The sequence below is a fragment of the Chanodichthys erythropterus genome, chromosome 4, assembly GCF_024489055.1.
Source record: "Chanodichthys erythropterus isolate Z2021 chromosome 4, ASM2448905v1, whole genome shotgun sequence".
NCBI classification, from domain to species: Eukaryota; Metazoa; Chordata; class Actinopteri; order Cypriniformes; family Xenocyprididae; genus Chanodichthys; species Chanodichthys erythropterus.
This window is the reverse complement of record NC_090224.1, coordinates 24,926,166-24,948,237: the sequence shown is the minus strand read 5'-3', so window position 1 is coordinate 24,948,237 and position 22,072 is coordinate 24,926,166. Positions and strand designations below refer to the sequence as shown.

Sequence of the window (22,072 nt, the reverse complement as noted above, 5' to 3'; positions counted from 1 at the left end):
AACATGCTATCTTGACTACGTATTTCTTCCTAATTTTCTTTCAAGTTTTGGCCACTTCCTGTCATTTACGCAAAGAGAGGTTTGAAAGTTTGCAAAGTATCTGACAAGTAGGTGATAAACGACACATCTATATTTAAAAAATTATTCTCGTCCTTGTGTACATTTCTTTATGAGGTGCCCTGCTGACTAATTTTGAGTGGCAAACATGTGCAGCCTTAGCTTAAATTCAAATTTCTATTCAACAAATAAAATGTAAACTGTAAAAAGTCAGGAACACAAATGACAGGATGTTGTAAATAGTGAATATGCAGATAAAGAACGTGGTGTATGCAGAGTGGAGGCGAGGGATGGCTGTCGTGTAAATTTGAGCTGGTGATGTATGAAAGGAGACAGGTGGAGGCGATTCAGTGTGTAGGAACAGAGGTCGTAATGAGGAAATCATTTAATTCCAGGATCCTTTAGAGGACAGGCAGTCACCCAGGGCTTCCAGAGAGCCCCAACACAATTCAGTGATTGCAGTTTCAACAACGCACAGGATGGTGCATAGAATGCTGCTACAAATGAATGGCCTGTGTGTGCGTTTACTCAAATGATTTCTTCAGGTGAGCACCTGTGCTTTATATTGGTGTCCAAATAGCTGCTAATTCATTTTTGATTTCAGAATTGATTCATTTGTGAATGAACACTTTCCTTTAATAAATTAATAGTAAATGCAACAATTTGAGCTTATGAATCTTATGACTTGCCATGAAGAAGTGAATCCAGTCTGAATTAGTCAAGACTGCACAATAAACATATTATAATACCATTAACATATGAAAGGATTTGACCTTGTACAAGGTTTTGACATCACTGAAACACAATTATAAAGAGATAGATGAAGGTGGAAGAAATGGCAAGAAATGGCAATGGATGTATTTTTGAGCGAATCTAAACATTTTGATCTTTAAAAATAAAATATGGGATTTAAAAAATGTCAGCCTTTTGAAAAAAATGTGTTAGGAATGCAAGACTGGTGGCCTCAACACTGTTTATATACAGGAATCATAATAATGTAGAGGAAATATTGTCATTTTTGTTGTCATTTGCACATTGTCATTCTCATAAATGTCATGGTTGATGAACTTTCATTTCATTTCATTTTAAAGGTTGTCAAGAGAAAATCATTCAGATGCAGTCAAACTGCATCAGCTGCCTTAAAACATCCCTGGGTTTTTTTTTTTTTTTTTTTTGCCCCTTAAAATTGTTGAATATTTTATTGTCAAAGTGACATTCAGTGCTTTACATCTATCTACTGAATATAACCCATGATGAGTGAGGCAATTGACAGCAACAATAACATGAAAACTTTCTCAGATTTTTAGAAGTTGACCTCTTCTTTAGAAATTACCCCCTTTGTTTCCTTTGAGGAAACTAGTTTAGAACACATAACTGGCTGAATGCCAAAATCTCAGTATTTGTCATATCATAAGATGGGGTGTAGAAATATAATTTCAGGAACTGAATGCATTAGAAACCCATCGATAATGTACCTGCACATGCCATGTGTCATTACAAATAATCCAATAAATACAGAAATTATTGCACAGTAGAAAGGCTCCATGAATTCCTAATGGACTACTCCTCTGTTAGTTGCTGGGAAATGCAAGAAGGGTTTTAGAACCGCAGACTAACATTTCCCTGTGTTCTTGTTTCTCAGGTGGCAGTTTGTTTTCACAAAAAAAAAAAACAAAACAAAAAAAAAAAACACTCCAAAAAATATATAGTCAAGAAAAAAAACTATCCAGCTAAACCCATAATGCAGTGCATTGAAAAGTGGTCTCAAGCTCTGTCAGCCTGCTCAAGTTTGACCTCATTGGACAACAAATGCTCTCCATGCCACTTCTTCATGTGTTTTTCCAGGGTGCTGTACACACTGAAGGGCATGTGACAAATATCGCAGCGATAAACCTCTTTGCCAAACTGCCCGTGGGTCTTCATGTGCCGGGTAAGCTTGCTGCTCTGGGCACAAGCGTAGCTGCACAGGTCACACTTGTAAGGCCTCTCACCTGTGTGGCTGCGCCGATGCACGGTCAGATTGCTGCAGTTCTTGAACACCTTACCACAGAACTCACAGGTGTCACTCCGTCGACTCTCCTTGGAGCTGGGTGGTCTCCCTGGCCCAGGACCCCGCAGCTGGAGGTGAGGTGTACTGCTGCCACTTCGCCCTGACATTCCACCACCCTCCAGAATTTCCCCTGGAGGGGTGGAGAAGCGCAGGCTGCCTGTCTCCGATGAAGAGTGCTCAGAAGAAGTGCCGAAAGGTGACTGCCTGGAGTCGTTAAAGCCCAGGAATGGCTCCCTTATGAAGTGGCGGGATGCAGCATAACCAGCAAGCAACTGAGAATACACATTTTCAGGGGATATGACGGGCACCTGCGGCAGCTCCACATCCTTCTCCACCTTGATCCTCTTGGCAGAAGACCCAGAGAGGCTGGAGCTGGAAATAGGCATTGGCTTCCGGTGAAACATCGCTGAGATGGAATCCTCCGGGCCGCAGCCTCTGCCATTCACCATGGGCCGCCTGTCTCTGTCGATATCCCTGGCTGCCGAATCTGTGTCCATCTCCTGGCATGGCCTGCTGCCCGGTGGCAATCTCAAGTGATTGTCGAGGTTGTTGTATTGGATTTCTGTCACTCTGTCAGTGGCCAGAGGCTTTTCCTCTGGGGAGGGTCTTGGGCCATTCTCTCTGTTTCTGCTCAACTCTGAGTCCATACTCAGGTTGGAATCAGGCCTGCTCCCATTTTGCTGTTCTTCCTCTTCTTCCTCCTCCTCCTCTTCCTCCTCTTCTTCTTCTTCCTCCTCCTCATTATCCAATCCCTCCCTCGTGCCATTGTCCTCACTGTTTTTAAGCCCCTCTCCAGCTGAGTCTTGCCCTCCCTGCTCAGGTGAACTCCCTATAGAGCCTGACTTGTGCATGTGCGTCTTCATGTGGCGCTTTAGCTTGCTGGCCTGCGAACATGCATGGTCACAGAGATGGCACTTATAGGGTCTTTCGCCAGTGTGGCTACGTCTGTGCACAATCAAGTTGCTTTGGAACTTGAAAGTCTTGCCACAGAACTCACAGGACTTGGCTTTGCCGACCTGATTTAGTGGTGGTGAGGAATTGCCTCTGGATGGAACTGATGGTGGCTGTGATGGTGTGGTTAGGAAAGGTAGAGGTTTGGAGCCATGCTGGAAGAGAGTGGGGCTGAGAAGCCGATGCATAGGGGGTACACGGTTAGGTGAAAGAGGGGGAGTTGGACCACCATTGTTGTTGTTGCCCGCCAATTCACGAAGACGCTGAGAGAAGCCCATGGATGGTTCAATTCCCATTGGTGTCAGCCGCATCACTCGCTCAAAAGCACTTGGATGCTGGGACAGTAGACCCATCTCCTCTGGGCCAAGGCGTTCCAGAGGATGACGGGGTGGTGGAGGGCTTACAAAGGGCGGGGTAGATGGCAAGCGGGTTTCCATGTATCCAGGTGGTGGAGGCTCTCGTAACAGTGGGGTACCCATACGCAACAGTTGGAAAGGGTTGCTGCCATCACCCAGAAAGCTGGCTAGAGGGGAACGGGGCAAGGCATCAGCCCCCAGTGGAGGAGGAAGGGCCAAGCGAGGGGTAAGTGAGCAGCTAGTAGGGTGGGTGTCCAGGTAGATGCGTATCCCATGGGTGTTCTGGGCATGCTGCAGCAGAAACCATGCACTGGTAAAGGGTTGCTTACAAGTGGTGCAGATGTAACTGGAGGGCTCATCTCTTCCTGGAAGACACAAAACAAGTGGATGGAATTAATATATACATATAAGCTATTAACTCTCTGATCTGGTGCGAGGGGAGGTTGAGATAGCACACTTTAATAGCTTTCCATGTCATTTGCGCATCTGTTTGTTCTCGGTGATGGCTTTAAATGTAATCAAAGCTAAGAGTCCTCTATGGTGAGGTTCATGGATCATTTCTGTTTAAAAATTAAACAGGCAACATGTGAAAGACATTTCATTGCGCTGCGGCGACAGCCATTTTATAAGATTGAATGAAAATTACATCACCCTAAGAGGGGAGACAAGAGCTCTCTGATAGCCTAGCGGGTTATCTACTGTGAGACAGGGCCGGCTGCTCTCTAAAGCTGTGTCAAAGAGGATCTGCCTGTATGTGACTCACCCAGAATCTGAGTCACACTAGGGGGTTAGTGAGAGCACGGAAGCTCCCCGAGGGCTGGAGCCTAATGCAGATGGCAGGTATCGCCCACAGGCCACAACGCATTGTGCTAATGCTAATGTCAGCCAGACGTTAATATAGAACTCCCCATTCAAAACCCAGACACCCCCACCTTTCACTATTTCCATATGGAGATAATTCTGTGGCAAAAGAAAGAGAAAGAGAGGATTAAGAAAGAAAGAGAATGAAAGGGAGTCGTGTTGACAGGTCCATACATTGACAAAGTCAGGTGCATAATTAGCTACTGTCAGTCACCCATATACTTATATTTTTGTGTTATGATATTTTCAATAAAATGTACTTTGCAAATACATGCCAATGCTGTCATGTGCATGCTATCACACTGAAATAATTACGAATATTAACCATGCAAAGACATGTCAAGTTTTGTTTTTCATAATATAAAGCAAATAAAATTGCATGTTTGTACACACAGAAGTGTCATCTGAACTGATGCATTGATTTAGATGATGTATTATTTTTCCTCCCTCTAAACAAGTTTAAGGAGGCCACTGGTTATCAAAAAATTAGATTTTTTGGGGGGGATGGATGGGTATTGTAGAATTTGACACCATTTAATCAGTAAACATGTTGAGAAGTGCGGGGGGGAATATTACAGGTAACGTGTTTAATTTTGATAATTCTGATCCAAAACGATTAGCAGTAGCATCAGTAAGCAGCATTCCATATACCCTCTCGGAATCATAAGTATTTATGGTTAAGGTGTGATATCGCGGATTTGTTAAGATCATCATATTTTGTTGTGAGTGGTTCCTTGCAGATATGATATGAGGTTTGTCTAAAAAACACCTGGAAGAGAGAGAGGAAGACACTGGACGTCTAAGTAGTTGTGTATGACAGGTCCACAGCCTGTGTTTGGTTTGGCTGGCCTTTAAATGGACACCTGGCAGGAGGGATTTTGGATGCTAAGAGAGTACCAGAGAGACACTGAGGGGACATGAGAAAAGAGGTGGCGGAGATTAGATACTAAAATACACACAGGCTGTTCATTTTCATTTTGAGCCCCTGGACAGGAGCCCAAGTCTGGATAAAATCAACAATGGACATATTCTGCGCCCAATACTAGTTCCAAAAAAGCCTCATTAACATCCCATATTCCTCTGATGGCTGTACAGGACTCAACATAGCATGGGATCGACAAAAAGAGTGTAATAGAGCATTCGTGCATGCACTAATATATGCATTTGTGTGTGTGCGCTCACGCTCTTACCCCAACATAACTGTGTGCTTGAGCTATTGCAATTTGCATCCTATCACATCATACAAAAAACACCATATGTTACTAAGGGACCGTGTCAGCTAACAGACAGGCAGACTTAATGACGACCAAAGACAAATTTCATCAACTTTCCAAACAAGCCAGAACGAGAGAGAGAAACCCATAGTGAATAAGTTAGGATATGCTAATGACCCATCAGAGATCCATGTCTTGTGACAGCAGCTTGTGTGGCATGATGGTGTGAAATTACCCATCAGGCACCTCAGGAACACAAATCTCCATCTGATCATGGTCCATTGGGTCCTACTGTGTGTGTGTGCCTCACTACAGAGGCCTGGGAGGGCCATGTCACAGCAAAGTGCTCCAGCCAATAAAAGTGCTCATTATAGAATCATCGCTGTTCGCTCTGTGATTCAATTTGCAGTAATTACCGCGGACCGCATCCATGAAACCGTTCGCTGCGGGCCGCAGAGGTCAACTGCCAGTTAACAGAGTGTCTTTTCTCCTCTCAATGTATTCAATTGCAAGAGCCTAATAGCCTAATTTTCTTCCCTCTTGCACTTCAATAAATATTGCCGGGATTACAGGTTAAACAGCTAAATTGAGTTGTGGCTGTTATATTACAGAGCTGGCTGTTGGCGTGTGTGAAGCTAACAACTCTGCAGTAGCGTTCTCGCTGTGTTAAACAGTGCTGGGATGTCTACGTGTGTGTGTATAGGATATGTGATTAATGACAAGCGTGCGTGTGTACGCAGAGGGGGTTTTACACTAAACTTATCCACCCTCTTGGGTTTAGTATTACAAAACCTCACGGCCAATTAGTCCATCCTCAGGGACCTCCAACCTGGGTTTAGATATGTTGATTTCAACATTTTGTGGCAATTAATTTCCTTTTAAGAGCATGAATGCAGTGACAGAGAAGTGAGGAGGAGGGGCTGGAGGGTGTTTTTTAATTATCTGCGAACAAATCTGGCAGACTTGAGAGCACTGCTGTTTCATGAGGGAAACAACATTAGCGTTAGCTACTGCTGTCTCCAGCATTACCCGACCGTGAACCAATCACTTACTGAAGCTGGACTAATGGAATAGTCATGTGATGATGTGCGAATGTGTGAAACTCGTTTGGTGTTGTCACAATGCAAGGATGTGTGTGTGCGATAATGTGCAGCTCGTTTGGTAATGTCACAACACAGGGACATATGAGCATGTGTGAATGCATGAGACTGGTTTGATGATGCTACAATTCAAGGACATATGTGAAACTCCTTTCATAATGTCACAATGCAAAGATAAGATTATGCATGTCAACTGTTTTGTTGGTCATATCGCAAGACATGCGTGTGTGAATGTGTGCAATGCATTTGATGATGTCGCAATGCAAGGACATATGCACTCATGGCAATGCGTAAAACTCGTTTGTTGATGCCACATTGGAAGGACACACATATGCAACTCGTTTGATGATGTCACTACCAGTGTTGGGGGGTAACACATTACAAGTAACGCAATCAGATTACTTTTTTCAAGTAACTAGTAAAGTAACCCATTACTTTTACATTTACAACAAAATATCTGAGTTACTTTTTCAAATAGGTAATGGAAGTTACTTTGTTTTCGAATTTATTGACTGACAGATTTCCTGTGCCCATGTTCCCATGAGAAATCGGGAGTACAGAGGCGTTGTGTGCGCTGTGTAAACATGATGGTTCTTCTTGACTAGTTCTAGACTAAATGTGAGCATACATTTACTCATTTACTTCTTCTCCTGCATCCTATTCTTCTGTATTCCAAAATGGCAGCACAGCTGAAAGGCTTGATTGTTTGAACTGCGCCCTCTACTGTACAGGCGTGAATTTGCATTTTCTTCAGCCTGAGGCTTATTCATTTCACTTTTGGTGTGAAAGGGCCTTTACATTTGCCAAAAATAGAACTTTTTTTGTTGTTATAAAAACAAACAGCCCCGCCCAGATGAGAAAAAGTGACACAAAAGAAATGTAATGCATTACTTTACATAAAAAGTAACTAAGTAACAAAATTAGTTACATTTTAAGGGAGTAATGCAATATTGTAATGCATTACTTTTAAAAGTAACTTTCCCCAATACTGGTCACTACGCAAGAGCATCTCACTATGTGCAAATATATGCAATTTGTGTGATTTCGTCACAACCTAAGGGCACATATGTGTGTGCAAATGTGTGAAACTTGTGTGACAACGCAAGGGCATCTGTGTGTGCAAATGCATGCAACACATTTCTGAATTATATACAGACTAGTGCATGTGTGAATGCATGCAACTTATTTAATGTCACAACGCAAGGACATGAGCATATTTAAATGTGTGAAACTTCTGTGACAACACAAGGGCATCTACATATGTGCAAATACGAGTTTGGCAATGGCATCGCGAAGACAAGTGAATGTGCGAATGCGAACAATGTGTTTGATGATGTCACAACGCAAGGACATATGAGCATATGCAAATGTATGAAACTCATGTGACAAAATAATGGCATCTATGTGCATGCAGTTGCATGAAAAAAATGTAACTAGGTGCAAAATTTTGCAACGTGTTCTGTAATCATATCACAAAGACAAGTGCATGTACGAATGCATGCAACTTGTTTGATGATGTCACAACGCAAAGACAAATGAGCGTGTGCAAATGCGTGAAACTTGTGTGACAACGCAAGGGCTTCTCTGTGTGTGCAAAGACAAGAGTGTATGCGAATGACTCAAGATAAACTCACAATGCAAGGACATTATGTGCACATGAAAATACATATAACTAGTATGATGATGTCACAATTCTAAAATAGCAATTCAAAAACGTGTGCATAACTCAGTCGTGGCAATCTCACAGCTCTGCCCCTCGAACCCGCTACATTCCTAGCTGTCGAAAGCCACAGCAGTGGATTTGCATAGAGAACAAAGGACGAGGTGATGCCATGGGGACTACGACACGCCTTCACTCCCCTCCGGACCCTCCCCCCACCCCAAACGTCCCTCTGTGCACCTGTCACAAGACTGGTTGACACCTCACGCCGCAGTAACACGGGCCCTCATTAGCATGCCTGTGATCTGGGGCTCCCAGGGGCTTGTGGGGCCTCACCTCGCATCACTGATGTCTTGTTTGTGATGATCTTGGCTAATCAGGGGGCCAGACCACTATGCTAATGAGAAACACAGAGGTGCAGCATTCTATGTAGTGCAACTCTGCTGTCTGTGCCACCAACACACATCCAGATCACATCACCAATCCCTAGAGTGAGTGTTTGTGTATGAGAGAGATAAACAATGTCTATGCACTGCTATGGGAAGAGTACTGTGGGATATGTTATTGTATTTTACAAAAAAAAAAAAAAAACTTTTAAAGTATTATTGATTCTTTAAAGTCAGTTTAGATCAGCGGTGTCCAAACTCATCCTTGAAGGCCACTGTCCAGCAGAGTTTAGCTTTTAAGTGTGCCTAAACACACCTGCCTGGAAGTTTCTAATATGCTTAGTAAGACCTTGAATGGCTGGTTCAGATGTGTTTAATTGGGGTTGGAGCTGATCTCTGTAGGACAGTGGCCCTCCAGGAGAAGGACTGGACACCCCTGATTTAGATTAATTGTGCTATTTCTATGCCTCTAGTGGAACCAAATGGAATTGCAAAAATAATGATTGTTCACCGACAGGTTTTCTGAACACTCCTCCTGTCTGTCTTTCAACAATCAGAACTCTACTTATAACTGACTCTGCATATTAAGATTTAATAATTAGAATGCTTTAAAAACTACACACTTTAGCTTTGAATTTTATAGATGGTTCACTGTCTATCCTCTTGCTGTTTCTCTCTGTCTGTCTGGATTTCTCTCAGTCCTCATGAAAGATGTGACTGTAGATTGATTGAGCTGTAGGCCTTAACAGACCATGATATTGTCCTTGATAAATGATTATGACAAAGAAATAAATGATTTTGGCAGGAAGATGATGAGTGGAAAGCCAGACCACATGCCGAGGCCAAAACCACCATACCAGTTTCTTGAGGGGATTCTGATATTTTCATGCTAAATTCCACAGCCCGCAGCAAAGTGTGTGTGTGTGTGTGTCTGTCTGTCTGTCTGTCTGCATCCTCTTTGATGTGCTCTGCTTGTAGGAAATAAACTCTAAAAAAACTTTGTTGTTTACAAAAAGTGATATTAATAATTTTCACTAACAATATCTAAAAATCCCTAAATCAAGATAAATTTACTTGAGAAATACATTTTTAAAAATAAAAAATACAAAAAATAAAAAGTATAAAAATAGTGTTTGTTTTCAGATAATTATACCATTAGCAAAAATCTAAAGTTTCATGCTTAAAACTTCAGTTCAGTGAGCTAAGAATAATAAACAATATCAATATTCCCTGTATCTTATTTTAAGAATATTTAGACTTCATAAAACAAAACAAAAACACTGATTAAGAAAGTGATTTATGTTGGCTCAACAAGAAAACAATCTTGTTAACCATGAGCCAGGTGCTTAGTGTGAAAACCTGCTACCATAAACTGAACTAATAATTACCTTTATCAATTTCGCTGCCATCTTTTTTTCCCCATAATCCTCCCTTAGTTCAGTGCACTAGTGGATTAGAGTTATCTGTGATTCCTGGCCATAATGAGGATGGACAACTGTATATGAAAAGACTCCCATTCTACAGTGGAAAAAATGTGTGTAGAGAAGCCACAGAGGATAGTGGCAGGCATAGTGGTTATGGCAGGCACACACACACATACATATACACACGTCTCCTGTCTAAGTGAAAGCAGGCCTGTTGCAGTAACCGTTCCAATCTGTCTCCATCTGCAGGAGCACAGAGGAGGGACATCACAAACTGCGGCCACACAGCACATACTCAAGCATACCGATGCATATACATGCAAAAGACACCTACATACCCACAGTCACACCCACACCTACACAAACTTACAGTATATTTTCTCAGCCATTGTCACAAACCAAAAAAAGAAAAAAGAAAGAAAAAACACCTAGAACCCATAAGAAATTCATCCAATCCCATTAACACACAAGATCCATTCAGCAGTTTGGGTTAAGGCCAAAAAAAAAAAAAAAATCAGTACCTTCTAATCAGTATTTTTGCCTTGTTTTCTGATACAAATTACATTATTTAATATTAATCCTTAAATGCATGAATGTTTCACCAATCATTATTACATATTTGGGTCTTTAGAGACCCGGATTTTTATCTAACATGGATGGATCTCTAACTGCCACAATAAACTCTCCTAATACTTTAATAACAACTATGTGCCCAATTACTGCTCTCCGTTGCACCATGCATTACGTAATGATACTGGAAAGGTTTTCCTCCAACAAAATTTTTCAACAAATTTTCTCCTCCAACTTCAAAATATCCAACATCGTTGAAAAAATTACCAATCGTTTCGCTAGATAAGACCCTTATTTCTCGGCTGGGATGGTGTAGAGCACTTTGAAGCTGCATTTAAATTGCAAATTGGACCTTCAAGCCGTTGTACCCCAGTGAAGTCCACTATATAGAGAAAAATTCTGGAATGTTTTCCTCAAACAACTTAATTTCTTTTGAACTGAAGAAAGAAAGGCATAAATACATTGGATGACATGGGGTTGAGTAAATTATCAGGAAATTTTAATTCTGAAGTGAACTAATCCTTTAATAAGAAAACAGACACAACAGGTTTTATCAGGTCGATAAAGACCCAAGGTATGCTTTTATGAGTTAAGGATCCACTTGTACTTTTTTTTTTTTCACTGGCTAATATGACATTTCTCTGGGACTTATACTGACACCTAGAGGTGTGGATTCAAGTGAAATGTTTCAGTTACCGATGCCATTGTAGAAATGAATTATTCAGAGTTTGCCATGATTAGCAAACAAACAAACAAGTGTACAATAACAGATTACTGAGATAAAACAAGTGTTTGGGAATATGTGAATGGCAGCCCTCAAGAGGTGGCCTGTTTCATGTAAATTAAAACATTTATTGGGCAAATAATATTACTGGAGTATCTTATAACTTTAAACATTTATATATACATTTGTAAAAGTAAATTTATATTGCTTTAAAGATCTTAAAACAAGGCAAAAATTATGTTTTTTTTTTTTTTTGCAGTGCACCATGAGCTTTCACCTATCTGTCACACCTACATCAGCCTTCGACATCATCTTGCACGCTTACTGCCAGTCTCATGAAGAAACAGGCCAGCCAAGGGTAGCGTAACTGTCTAAATGAAAACACATGCCACCCTAGAGTGCCCTGTCATCATCTGATACTGCCAGAGCGAAGACGTCCTATGGCGCAGACGGGAAAGGACAGTGAAAAACAACTGGAAAGACTTCTCTGTCAGTAAGAGCTATGACTCTTGGCTCGGTGAGAACAGAGAGAAGTGCATTAGCACAGCATTTTGTGGCATTGCAACTAGTCTGAATCATAGCTTGGAGTGTGCGTCACCGCGTTAAGATCTGGCTGGCGTGAAAAGGCGTTCAAGAAGAGCTGCAGGATCTTGATGGATGACACTGGTGCTTGCGGCTGAAGGGAGACTCGGAAAAGCCAGTGGGGTGGAGAGAAAAAAGCAAATAGGGGGACAGCAAGGGACCAGTTCAAAGCAAACATTGCACCATGTCATCGCAATCACACAATCATACCCTGGATCACAATCAAATCTCCCACCCGTATATCTAGCGGTTTGCGCTAATAGCTAATCTCTGTATGTTTGACATGAGATGGAATGAAAATAGCCTTGCGTTAGCTAAGCTGTTACTTTAAAAAAGTTTTGCCCTTTAGATCATTTTAATCCTTTCAATTTTATATGTTTTAGAAGTAAAGATCAATTTAAAAAAAAATATCCATTAACATACTCATTCATCTCTGTTTGGCTGGTGCAGGACTCCCAGAACTGCAGTTTGAATTCTGCCATTTTGCTCGTGGCCGCTCAGTTCTGAACACAAATGTTTTATTAAACATTAAATCTGACTACACTGCAAGAAAAAAAAAAAAAAAAAAAAAAATTCTTCTTTTTTTTATCGTATTTTACAGTACAAATATCTAAACATTTTTAAATGAAGATACAATTACTTGAAAAGCAAAATCACATAATATAAAGTCTTGATTTCTGAAAAATGTATCATAATTAAGTGACTTCACCCTTAAAACTCAGCCTTATTTTAAGATATACCTTAAGTAATTAATATATGTTTTGCATGCTGGGATGCTGGTTACTGGTTTGCTTGTCCCCAGTAAGACCAGCGCTATTACTAGCTCTAATCAGCATAAACCAGCCTGGACCAATATAAAATTCATGCTGGTTCATGCTGGATTTTTCATGTGTGAGCAAGGGAAGCAGAAAAGAGCGGAGAGCTATCCCGTATGTGAAATAATTGCCCTGGTATTTTTTGGATTACGTCTACTATAATGGTCCCCAGCTGGGCTCAGGCTTCTATACCCATTTAAAGCTCACTGTAAAAATCCCCAGGCCCTCAGTGCGCCTTCCCAAACAATCAGGGCCCTGTAAAACAGCTCCTTAGATACCTTATGTGCCGGGATCTGCGACACATGCCAGTCATGTGAATGGGTTCCACTTCTGTTGCGCTCAGCAGGACCAAAGCTGCAGCGCTACGACTGGTGCAAGAATCAGTGAGTACCCATAATCCCTAACACAGATACAGGTGGCCACAAACTCAGATGCCAAATCGAAAGCATGTAGTCCAAGACTAAAGACTTAGGCTGCATAATATACAGCACATTCTAAATTGTATGCAATATTACAATTAACATGTCTCAAATCATCAACAACCCCCCCCCCCAAAAAAAGTGCCTGGATGATGTTTTACACTGAGATAATGTGTCCTAATACTCTTTTAATCTATCAGCACTGGAAAATTAATTTGTTTATGTTTGATATTTAATTGTGGACTGCCAACTTTTAGATTTATACTATGTTCAGAATACTACTTTACTATGGTTAGTTACTGTTAGTTAATGCATTAATTAACACTGTCTAACAATGAGCAAAACATGGTAAACAGCATGCATTATGTAACGTTTCAAACAGTTATATGCTACAATAGAAATACAATATTTATTAGTAGCATAGTGATGTCCACTTAGTGTCCTGGAAATAAAAACTGATATTAGACATTTTTATTCCAGTCCAATTAAATACCAAGTAAAAAGTAAAAAAAAAAAAAAATGTTAAAAATTGTGTTTAATATTGTTTCGAATTCATTTGCCACAGATCAAGTGCATTGCATTGTGGGATAGAGTACCTCTTTTGCATACTGCACATTTTTAAACGATGAAGTATATGTAGTACATAACCATGCATTAATACAATAATCATTAACCATATGATAAAAAAACTTAAAGGAATAGCACCAGATTACCCCAATATTACCTATTTAGAAGCACTATGTCTTGAAAAGCATCTCTTTAAAGATGAAGTGTCATGTTCTTTGTTTAATTTTTATTATACTTTTTTTTTTTGCATTTAACATGTAATACTATAAAACAATGAGTTCTAATTTTCACTTTGAAAATTAAATACTTTCTGTTTATCTCACTATAAACATTAATAGTTGTATTATGCTCATTATAATTGTTGTTTATACTTAAATACCACGTTTATACAATTTTTTACACACACACACAACTTGTCTAACACCCAAATTAATCTATCAATATAAGCCAAAATTAGATATTTACAGTTGGTTAATATTGGTTATTTAATTGTGGATTATTTTATCTGCCTGCTGTAAGTTTAGAATTGCACTTGTATATGTTCAGAATGGAATAATATACTCTACTTTTTAAAATGGTGTTAAACAACTTTCTTTTTTTTTTTTTTTTTTTTTACATTTAACGCATATACTGTTCACTAAAATACATTATAATAATGTAAGTTCTCATTTTCACACTGAAAATTAAATACTTTCTATGTTTATCGCAAGGCAAATGTTCATGCATATTATAATTGTTGTTTATACTTAATACCGCATGTTTATCCAACTCTGTTTCAGACCACACACACAAACTTGTCTAATACCTAACTTAATATTAAAATCCATTGTTATAACTCTCTGAGCTCTACTCTCAGGACTAACCAGCATCCCAGAAGTCCCTCCTCTATTATTTATAACGTTTTTAGTCAGACAGTAGACCTTTGTTCTTCTACATCTTTCATACTGTGCATTATAATTATTGTGAGACGTAAATTAACCAATGCGTAATTCATAATATTGATTTGTAATTTTTAGTGTTTTATTTATTTATGAAAGTTACAATTTATCTTACTACATATACTTTCTATCCATATACTACTTTTAATGTGCAGAAATATGCAAATTAAGAAGAGAAGTTTTGTATCTACAGTTACAATTACTGATTAAAAACATTGACGGTTAACTGCTTCATGCCAGTCATACTTATGAGAACAAAAGTTAAAAGAGAGAGTGCCGATTCCTCCGTCGTGTGTCATCTCGCCCTCAGCCCTGCACCGAAGCCCTCTTCATCCTCTGCTGGGGGAGATCAGCTTCTCCCAGGGCTGTTTTCACAATGATGCGTTTTCAGCTTTTGGCACAGCTCCCCGCATAGCTTATGGTTAAGAACAGTCTTTCATCTAGCCAATGCCTTCAGCAAACATACCGGGAGGGCCACATCTGCCGCACACGACATGCAAGAACAAGCCCTTACTGGCATGAATAAAAACTGATAAGATCCAGGGTTTATTCATTCAGTGGGCTGCCAGGGAGGGTTTAATGCTGAATTATCATGGCGGCTCTCATCCTACAAATCTCAGACTGTAATGTCATCAACCACTATCAACATGACAGAGCAGCCCCCTCCCCTTTTTTTGGAGTACTCGACTTGTGTTCAAGTACTTGCTGCTGATGGGAACAGACCAAAAAAGACAGCTAATAATAAAAAAAACCTGCTCTGATCTCATACTAAGACACAAGCATGGTACACTTAACTCTGTATATTCCCAGTAAAGTATGCCAGAATGCAGTAGTCTGCTGCAAAGAATATGAATTGCAACAGGCAAACTGCATTATTTGATTTGAATTATTCCTTTAATGTATTCAAGGGACAGTCCACCCAAAAAGGAAAATTCTCTCTTCATTTACCCACCCTTATGCCATCCAAGATGTATGTGACTTTCTTTTTTCAGATGAACACAAATTGAGATTTTTAAAAATATTCCATCTCTGTGATGGTGCAAAACAAACACGAAGTAAATCTACACAACCACAGTTGATAAATCATATGAAACAAGAGATGTGTGTAAGAAAAACACTATTATTTAACTCTTTCCCCACCATTTTTTTTTCTTTTTTTGATAATTTTCACAAAACTTTCATGGTCCCCAGAATATTTGGTGTATGAATTTCTGAACATGCAATATATCAAAAGAAAGAACAGAGCCGCTGCTTAAAAAAGGGACTGACGGAAATGACGGAAAATTTTGTCAATGATGGGGAAAGAGTTAAAACTTTATTTATTATAAACCATTTCTTCTGACCAACTGTCACACTTGACAGAATTTTTCGTCCCCTACCATATAACAGTGAAAACACGGAAAGCCGGAACATTCCGTCAATGGCGGGAAGCGTTATCTCATAAATGACGGAAAATTACATCAATGGTGGGGAAAGAGTTAAAACTATAAACCATTCCTTCCAGCCAACTGTCACAATAGCATCCCCTACCATATAACAGTGAAAACACGGAAAACCAGAAAATTCCATCAATGGTGGGGAAGCGGTGTGACAAATGATGGAAAATTCTGTCAATGGCGGGGAAGCATTGTGTCATAAATGAACGAAAATTTTGTCAATGGTGGGGAAGGAGTTAAAAATGTATTAACTATAAACCATTCCTTCCGGCCAACTGTCAAAATAGCGTCCCCTACCATATAACAGTGAAAACATGGAAAGTCGGAAAATTCCATCAATGGCGGGGAAGCGTTGTGTCATAAATGAAGGAAAATTCTGTTAATTGCAGAGAAAGAGTTAAAACTTTTTTAACTATAAACCATTCCTTCCAGCCAACTGTCACAATAGCATCCCCAACCGTATAACAGTGAAAACATGGAAAGTCGGAAAATTCCATCAATGGCGGGGAACCATTGTGTCATAAATGACGAAAAATTCTGTTAATTGCAGAGAAAGAGTTAAAACTTTTTTAACTATAAACCATTCCTTCCAGCCAACTGTCACAATAGCATCCCCAACCGTATAACAGTGAAAACACGGAAAAACAGAAAATTCCATCAATGGTGGGGAAGCATTGTGACAAATGACGGAAAATTCCGTCAATGGCGGGGAAGCATTGTGACAAATGATGGAAAATTTCGTCAATGGCGGGGAAGCATTGTGTCATAAATGATGGCAAATTCTGTTAATTGCGGAGAAAGAGTTAAAACTTTTTTAACTATAAACCATTCCTTCCAGCCAACTGTCACAATAGCATCCCCTACCGTATAACAGTGAAAACACGGAAAACCAGAAAATTCCATCAATGGTGGGGAAGGAGTTAAAACTTTATTAACTATAAACCATTCCTTCTGGCCAACTGTCAAAATAGCGTCCCCTATTATATAACGTTGTGAAGCGTTGTGTCATAAATGAAGGAAAATTCTGTTATTAGCGGAGAAAGAGTTAAAACTTACACTTGATGTAAACGTTAGCACATAAAGAATGATGTAAGAAAGTTGTGAAACGCACGTGAGAAGTGATGAGGAAGCACAAAGGACTGTCACATCTCATGTGAGTTTCATAACATCCTGATGTTTACATCAAACAAACACACAAGCCACGATTTATACGTTTAAAATGCTACACTTTATTTCATTGGTTCACTTTAGACATTCTACTACTGTAACTGCAAGAAACTTTGCAACTACATGTCAAATAACTCTCATTAGTGTATTAGTAGACTGTAGTAGACTTTGTAGACTGTTAGGTTAGGGTTATGTTTTAGACCATTGAAATAAAGTGCTACTGTTTAAAATGTAAGTATTGTTCTCCTATCGTTTCACTTGAGAAGATATTTGTTCATCAACTAGGGTTGTGTGGATTACTGTCATGTTTGCTATGTGTGGTTTTTAAAGCGTCAACTTTGGATGTCCCATACACTCACATTTTTTTCTAAAAATCATCTGAACAAAGAAAATCATCTGGGATAGCATGAGGATTAGTAAATAATCAGATAATTTTCATTTATGGGTGGGGTATGCTGAAAAAACACAGACAGTATGCACAAATAAACAATGTTATGAGTTGTCACAATTCATTCCCAGTGAATTCTTAGGTTATTTTAGACTCAGCAGGACTCCACATACAATGGCAAATTTTTGCCACCAAACTCTGACACTAAACCACAGCAATGGAAGTAAATACTGTTTACTGCAGTATAACTCAGTGCAGTCTCTTGATAATGACACTGTTTTTATTAACATCCTTTCAAATGTTCACAGACTCAGAGCTTTTCTAAACTAAACACGTAAAATGTTTGTTGTCAATAAACCACGTGCCATGTGGAAGATGACATTAAAGTACAGACAGATTGCACATGTTGCAGGTTTTAGAGAGTCGTAACCGATAATCCTTCACTGTCTGCCTGAGACAGCCCCCAGAAGAGCTTTCTCCTTTGGGCATCAGCATGTGTGTGGCTTGGCTGCCTGACTGTGACACTGTAGTCAGTGTTTGGCAAATAACTCTCCACTTTCTCACCCTGCAGTGCCAAGACTATTGTAATGTCTTACTGGTAGAGCTATCCTAATGTCAAGTGAATAAAAGGAAAGAGAAATAAAATACATTAAGACTTGTCTGTTTTACTTTTTCTTTTTTCTTCAATTAAAATGGCATAAATTAACAGATGTGACCTGATAAACCATGACTATACTGCTGAGAAAAACAGTTTAGACCAGGCTAAGCTAAGTCTGGTTTTAAAGGTGTTTTGGGCACTTGCTAGTTCAGGCTGGAAGACCAGCTAATCACCAGGGTAACAGATATAGAAACAATATTGAAAAAAAAAAAAAGACATTGCGATTGTCTGCGTTGTAGGTTGCGATGTCACCAGCTTATTAAATAGTTATATTTGGAAATAATGAATCATTCTAGAATGGTCGGGGTGATTTTGTTGGGGAGTGCATCTGGATAAAAGCTAAAATGAAAAATGACTGTTTAATAATTTTTACTCAATTATTCATTAATGGGAAAAACCAACTCAAACCTCTTTCAGTTACCATAATGTGAACAGAATAATAATAATAATAAAAAAAAATCTCTTTCCACTTCAGTTTTGTATATAGGTCACGTTTCCACTGTTTTTGACCCATGATGACTATAAAATAATAATTATTATTATTTTAATAATTATAATTATTATTTTATTGTGAATATTATTCAATAAAATATATATAAAATGTATTGTAACAATACAATTGTAGTATAAAATTAACGAATATCATACAATTATAGTATTAATATTTACGTCTTAATTTCTTAAATGTCAAATATTTAACCATTGTGCTTTTACTGTGCACTGTAAAAAATGAATGTGATTTTAACGGTAAAATATTGTAAAAACACAGCAGAAAATTTTTTAAATAGGTTAACAGTAAGTTCCCGTACTATATACAGGGAAAAACTGTAAAAGCTCTTACCAGACATTTTATGCAATTTTCACAGTAAAATGCTGTAAATTTTAAAATTTTTAGAAGTAAAAAAGAACAAATCAATGTATAATTTACAGTCAAAAACTGTAAACTGATATTCCCACAATTCCCTGTGAGACACTCCACATTTGAAAGTATTTTGTTTAAAAAATCATGTTTCTTAATAGTTTTTGTTATCAGTTATGTACATTAGGGATTTATGCTACATCTCCTGTTGTTTATTGCATTATGTAAGTGTTGTGGGTTACTATGATGGTGTATCATGTTTGCGTGAATGACTCTGTGCACCTTCCGTATATTAGTATATATTTCAGCTCGTAGAAAAGCTACTTGTGATGAACTCTGATTCTTCATGTGGCTTTCTCTTTTACCACCTGCATTATTATGGTGGTTGTCAGTATATGTTAAAGGTAACAGATTTTTAGCAGTAGTGTGCATTGTTGAATTTACTGGTTTACATTCACATTTTCTTGTTTGTAAATTACAGTTTTATACTATAAAATTTACAGTTTGTTCTGTAAATGTGTTTACAGTTTTTTCTGTATTCTTTACCAAATTATTCTGGCAACCACAGCTGCCAAAATTATTTTGTAAAAACTACGGAATATTTTTTAAGCTCTGTGAGTTTCAGAGTGAAGCGTGGCACTGTGTTCATTTACACACATTCAGCTCATTATACGTTATTTCAGCATCTCGTGGTTCATTTACTGTGAACAGAGATGCAGAAACACTGTATCATGAGCTGCACACATGTAGCTGAACACAGTGAATTTCACTCTCAAACCAACAGTGCATATATTTATTAAATCACTGCCTTTGTGATTTGATAACCGCACTAAGCCATATTGCGATACTGATTAATTTACAATATATCATGCCACCCTAGAGACCAGCTTAAACCAGCAAAGACCAGCAAACCAGCTTTAGAAGGGTAGGTTTTGAAATAAAGCTGCAGTCTTCCATTGGTAGCAGATTACATCCAACGTTTTGAATCACTGTCATCTCACCATCCTTGCAATTTCTTCTTAAATATTTTCCTTGAATTCAATCATGGATAATTTGACAAAAGTGCGATAGTGAGACAGAGAGGAAGAGGGAAAAAAGCGTTACACATCTGGTCAACACCATCAGCACATGTTGAAATTTAGTGGCGACGCTCACAGTCCAAATTAGTGGCGAGTTTTATTCCCTGCTGTGGAAGGAAAAATATCAAATCTGCTGCCATATGACTACAATAAAGTGGTATGTGGAGCGTTTGATGCCTTCATGTGGGAGACTTTAACTCTTTCCAGGACTCGGCGTGGAGTGCACATGCAGCGCTGTCCTGCTCTATAATGCGTCCAACATGGACCAGGTTGACCCCTGCCAGCAGACAGCACCAATCAGACTGCGAAGGGGTGGTCCCGTTTGGATGGATCCCAAAAATAAGCAGGCCTGAAATCCCAGAGGCTCTAACCACAGGCACCCTGCAACAGAGATGCTGGCATAGCTTGGGTGTTGCAAGGGATCGTGGGTATGGTTTTTGTTAAGTGCCAGGCATCATGGCTTTATGTTTTACTGCTACAGGTCAGAAGTTAGAGAGATTGATACAGCAAGACTGTCCTTCAAACACTATAGAGACATCTGAGACCTGAATGAGATTTGATGGCGTGTAATTATTTTGATTATTTACCTAAGCGTACTAAATAGGGCAGAAGAAAGGTTGATTCCCTGAAAATTATGAATACTGGGCGGGGCTATGTGTTTGTTGACCAATGGCAAAAGGGAGAAAAATAATTTCAAAACAATATTTTTTTTTTTTTTTTTTTTTTAAATACATACTTCAACCATTCAACTTTGTGCTCCTTCCATTATGAAAACTTGGGGAATTGTACCTTTCAATATGGTTTTAGTTGCAATTTTAAGTCAGTCTTTACTGTGGTATTTGAACTGATTACTACTGTATGCTCATTTGGCTTGGTATTTACATGGTATTTCAAAGGATGTCAAACAGTACCATATATGTCCAAAAACAATGCTTGTACAATGGTATGTTTTGCCACAATTTGTCAGTGAAATTAAATAATCTGTCTTTAAAAATATATTAATATTGCCTGTAAAAAAAAATCGGACTAAGATGTACTTGAATTTGAGTTGAGAATTTATGGCTGTTGAATTTGAAAATAAACTGATCTTAATCTGGAATGTGGCGACACAAAAATGGGTCGCAGATCTGTTCGGATAAGGTTGCACACAGCAGGAGGAAAACAGTGCTACAGTAAATGCAAAAAAATAAAATGCAATTACTTATCAATGGATATTCAATAAATTCACAAAGATGCACAAACACAAGGACAGGATGTGTGACATGCACTTATCCTCAAAAACCATGAACAAAACTATGCAAAGCAAAAGAAAATATGACCCAGGCAACATTAACATACATAAAAGAGGATAAAATAAATATGGTTTGTGTGACCACAATGTGTTTTTAGCAGTGAATTATTGGCTGCCAAGAGCATGAAACTATCAAAATTCAATTTACATTTATGAAACAAACACCAAAACTATAAAGACAATAAATCACTGTTCTGTGGTTGCTTATGCAATTATACAATTGTCCATTTTCAGTAACACTTTATTTTACAGTGTGCTTGGTACACGTTGCATGTAGTTACTGTAGTAATAACTATAAATTATGCATAATTACACAATTACATTACAACTAACCCTAGACCAAACCTAATCCTAACCATATAGTAAGTACATGTAGCTAGTTAATTAATACATGTATTACTCAGTAGTTAATAAATGTATAATTACACTGTAATAAGGACAACTTAAAATAAAGTGTAACCCAATATTTATATTTAGGCGATAACTTTGATTCTCTCATATTGTTAGGTCTAAATATTTT

The 22,072-nt window shown here is 38.6% G+C and overlaps 1 protein-coding gene across 1 annotated transcript in view; it reads right to left on the bottom strand.

Annotated features, from left to right (window-relative positions):
• Window positions 1-1,238: 1,238 nt before the first annotated feature.
• The window catches only part of bcl11bb (BCL11 transcription factor B b), a 34,837-nt gene continuing 14,003 nt past the window's right edge, over window positions 1,239-22,072 (bottom strand). Inside the window, exon 3 of the mRNA XM_067383389.1 lies at window positions 1,239-3,779. Within this exon, the coding sequence (XP_067239490.1) occupies window positions 1,822-3,779 (1,958 nt within the window). The 3' untranslated portion in view covers window positions 1,239-1,821. The remainder of the gene's footprint in view (window positions 3,780-22,072) is intronic.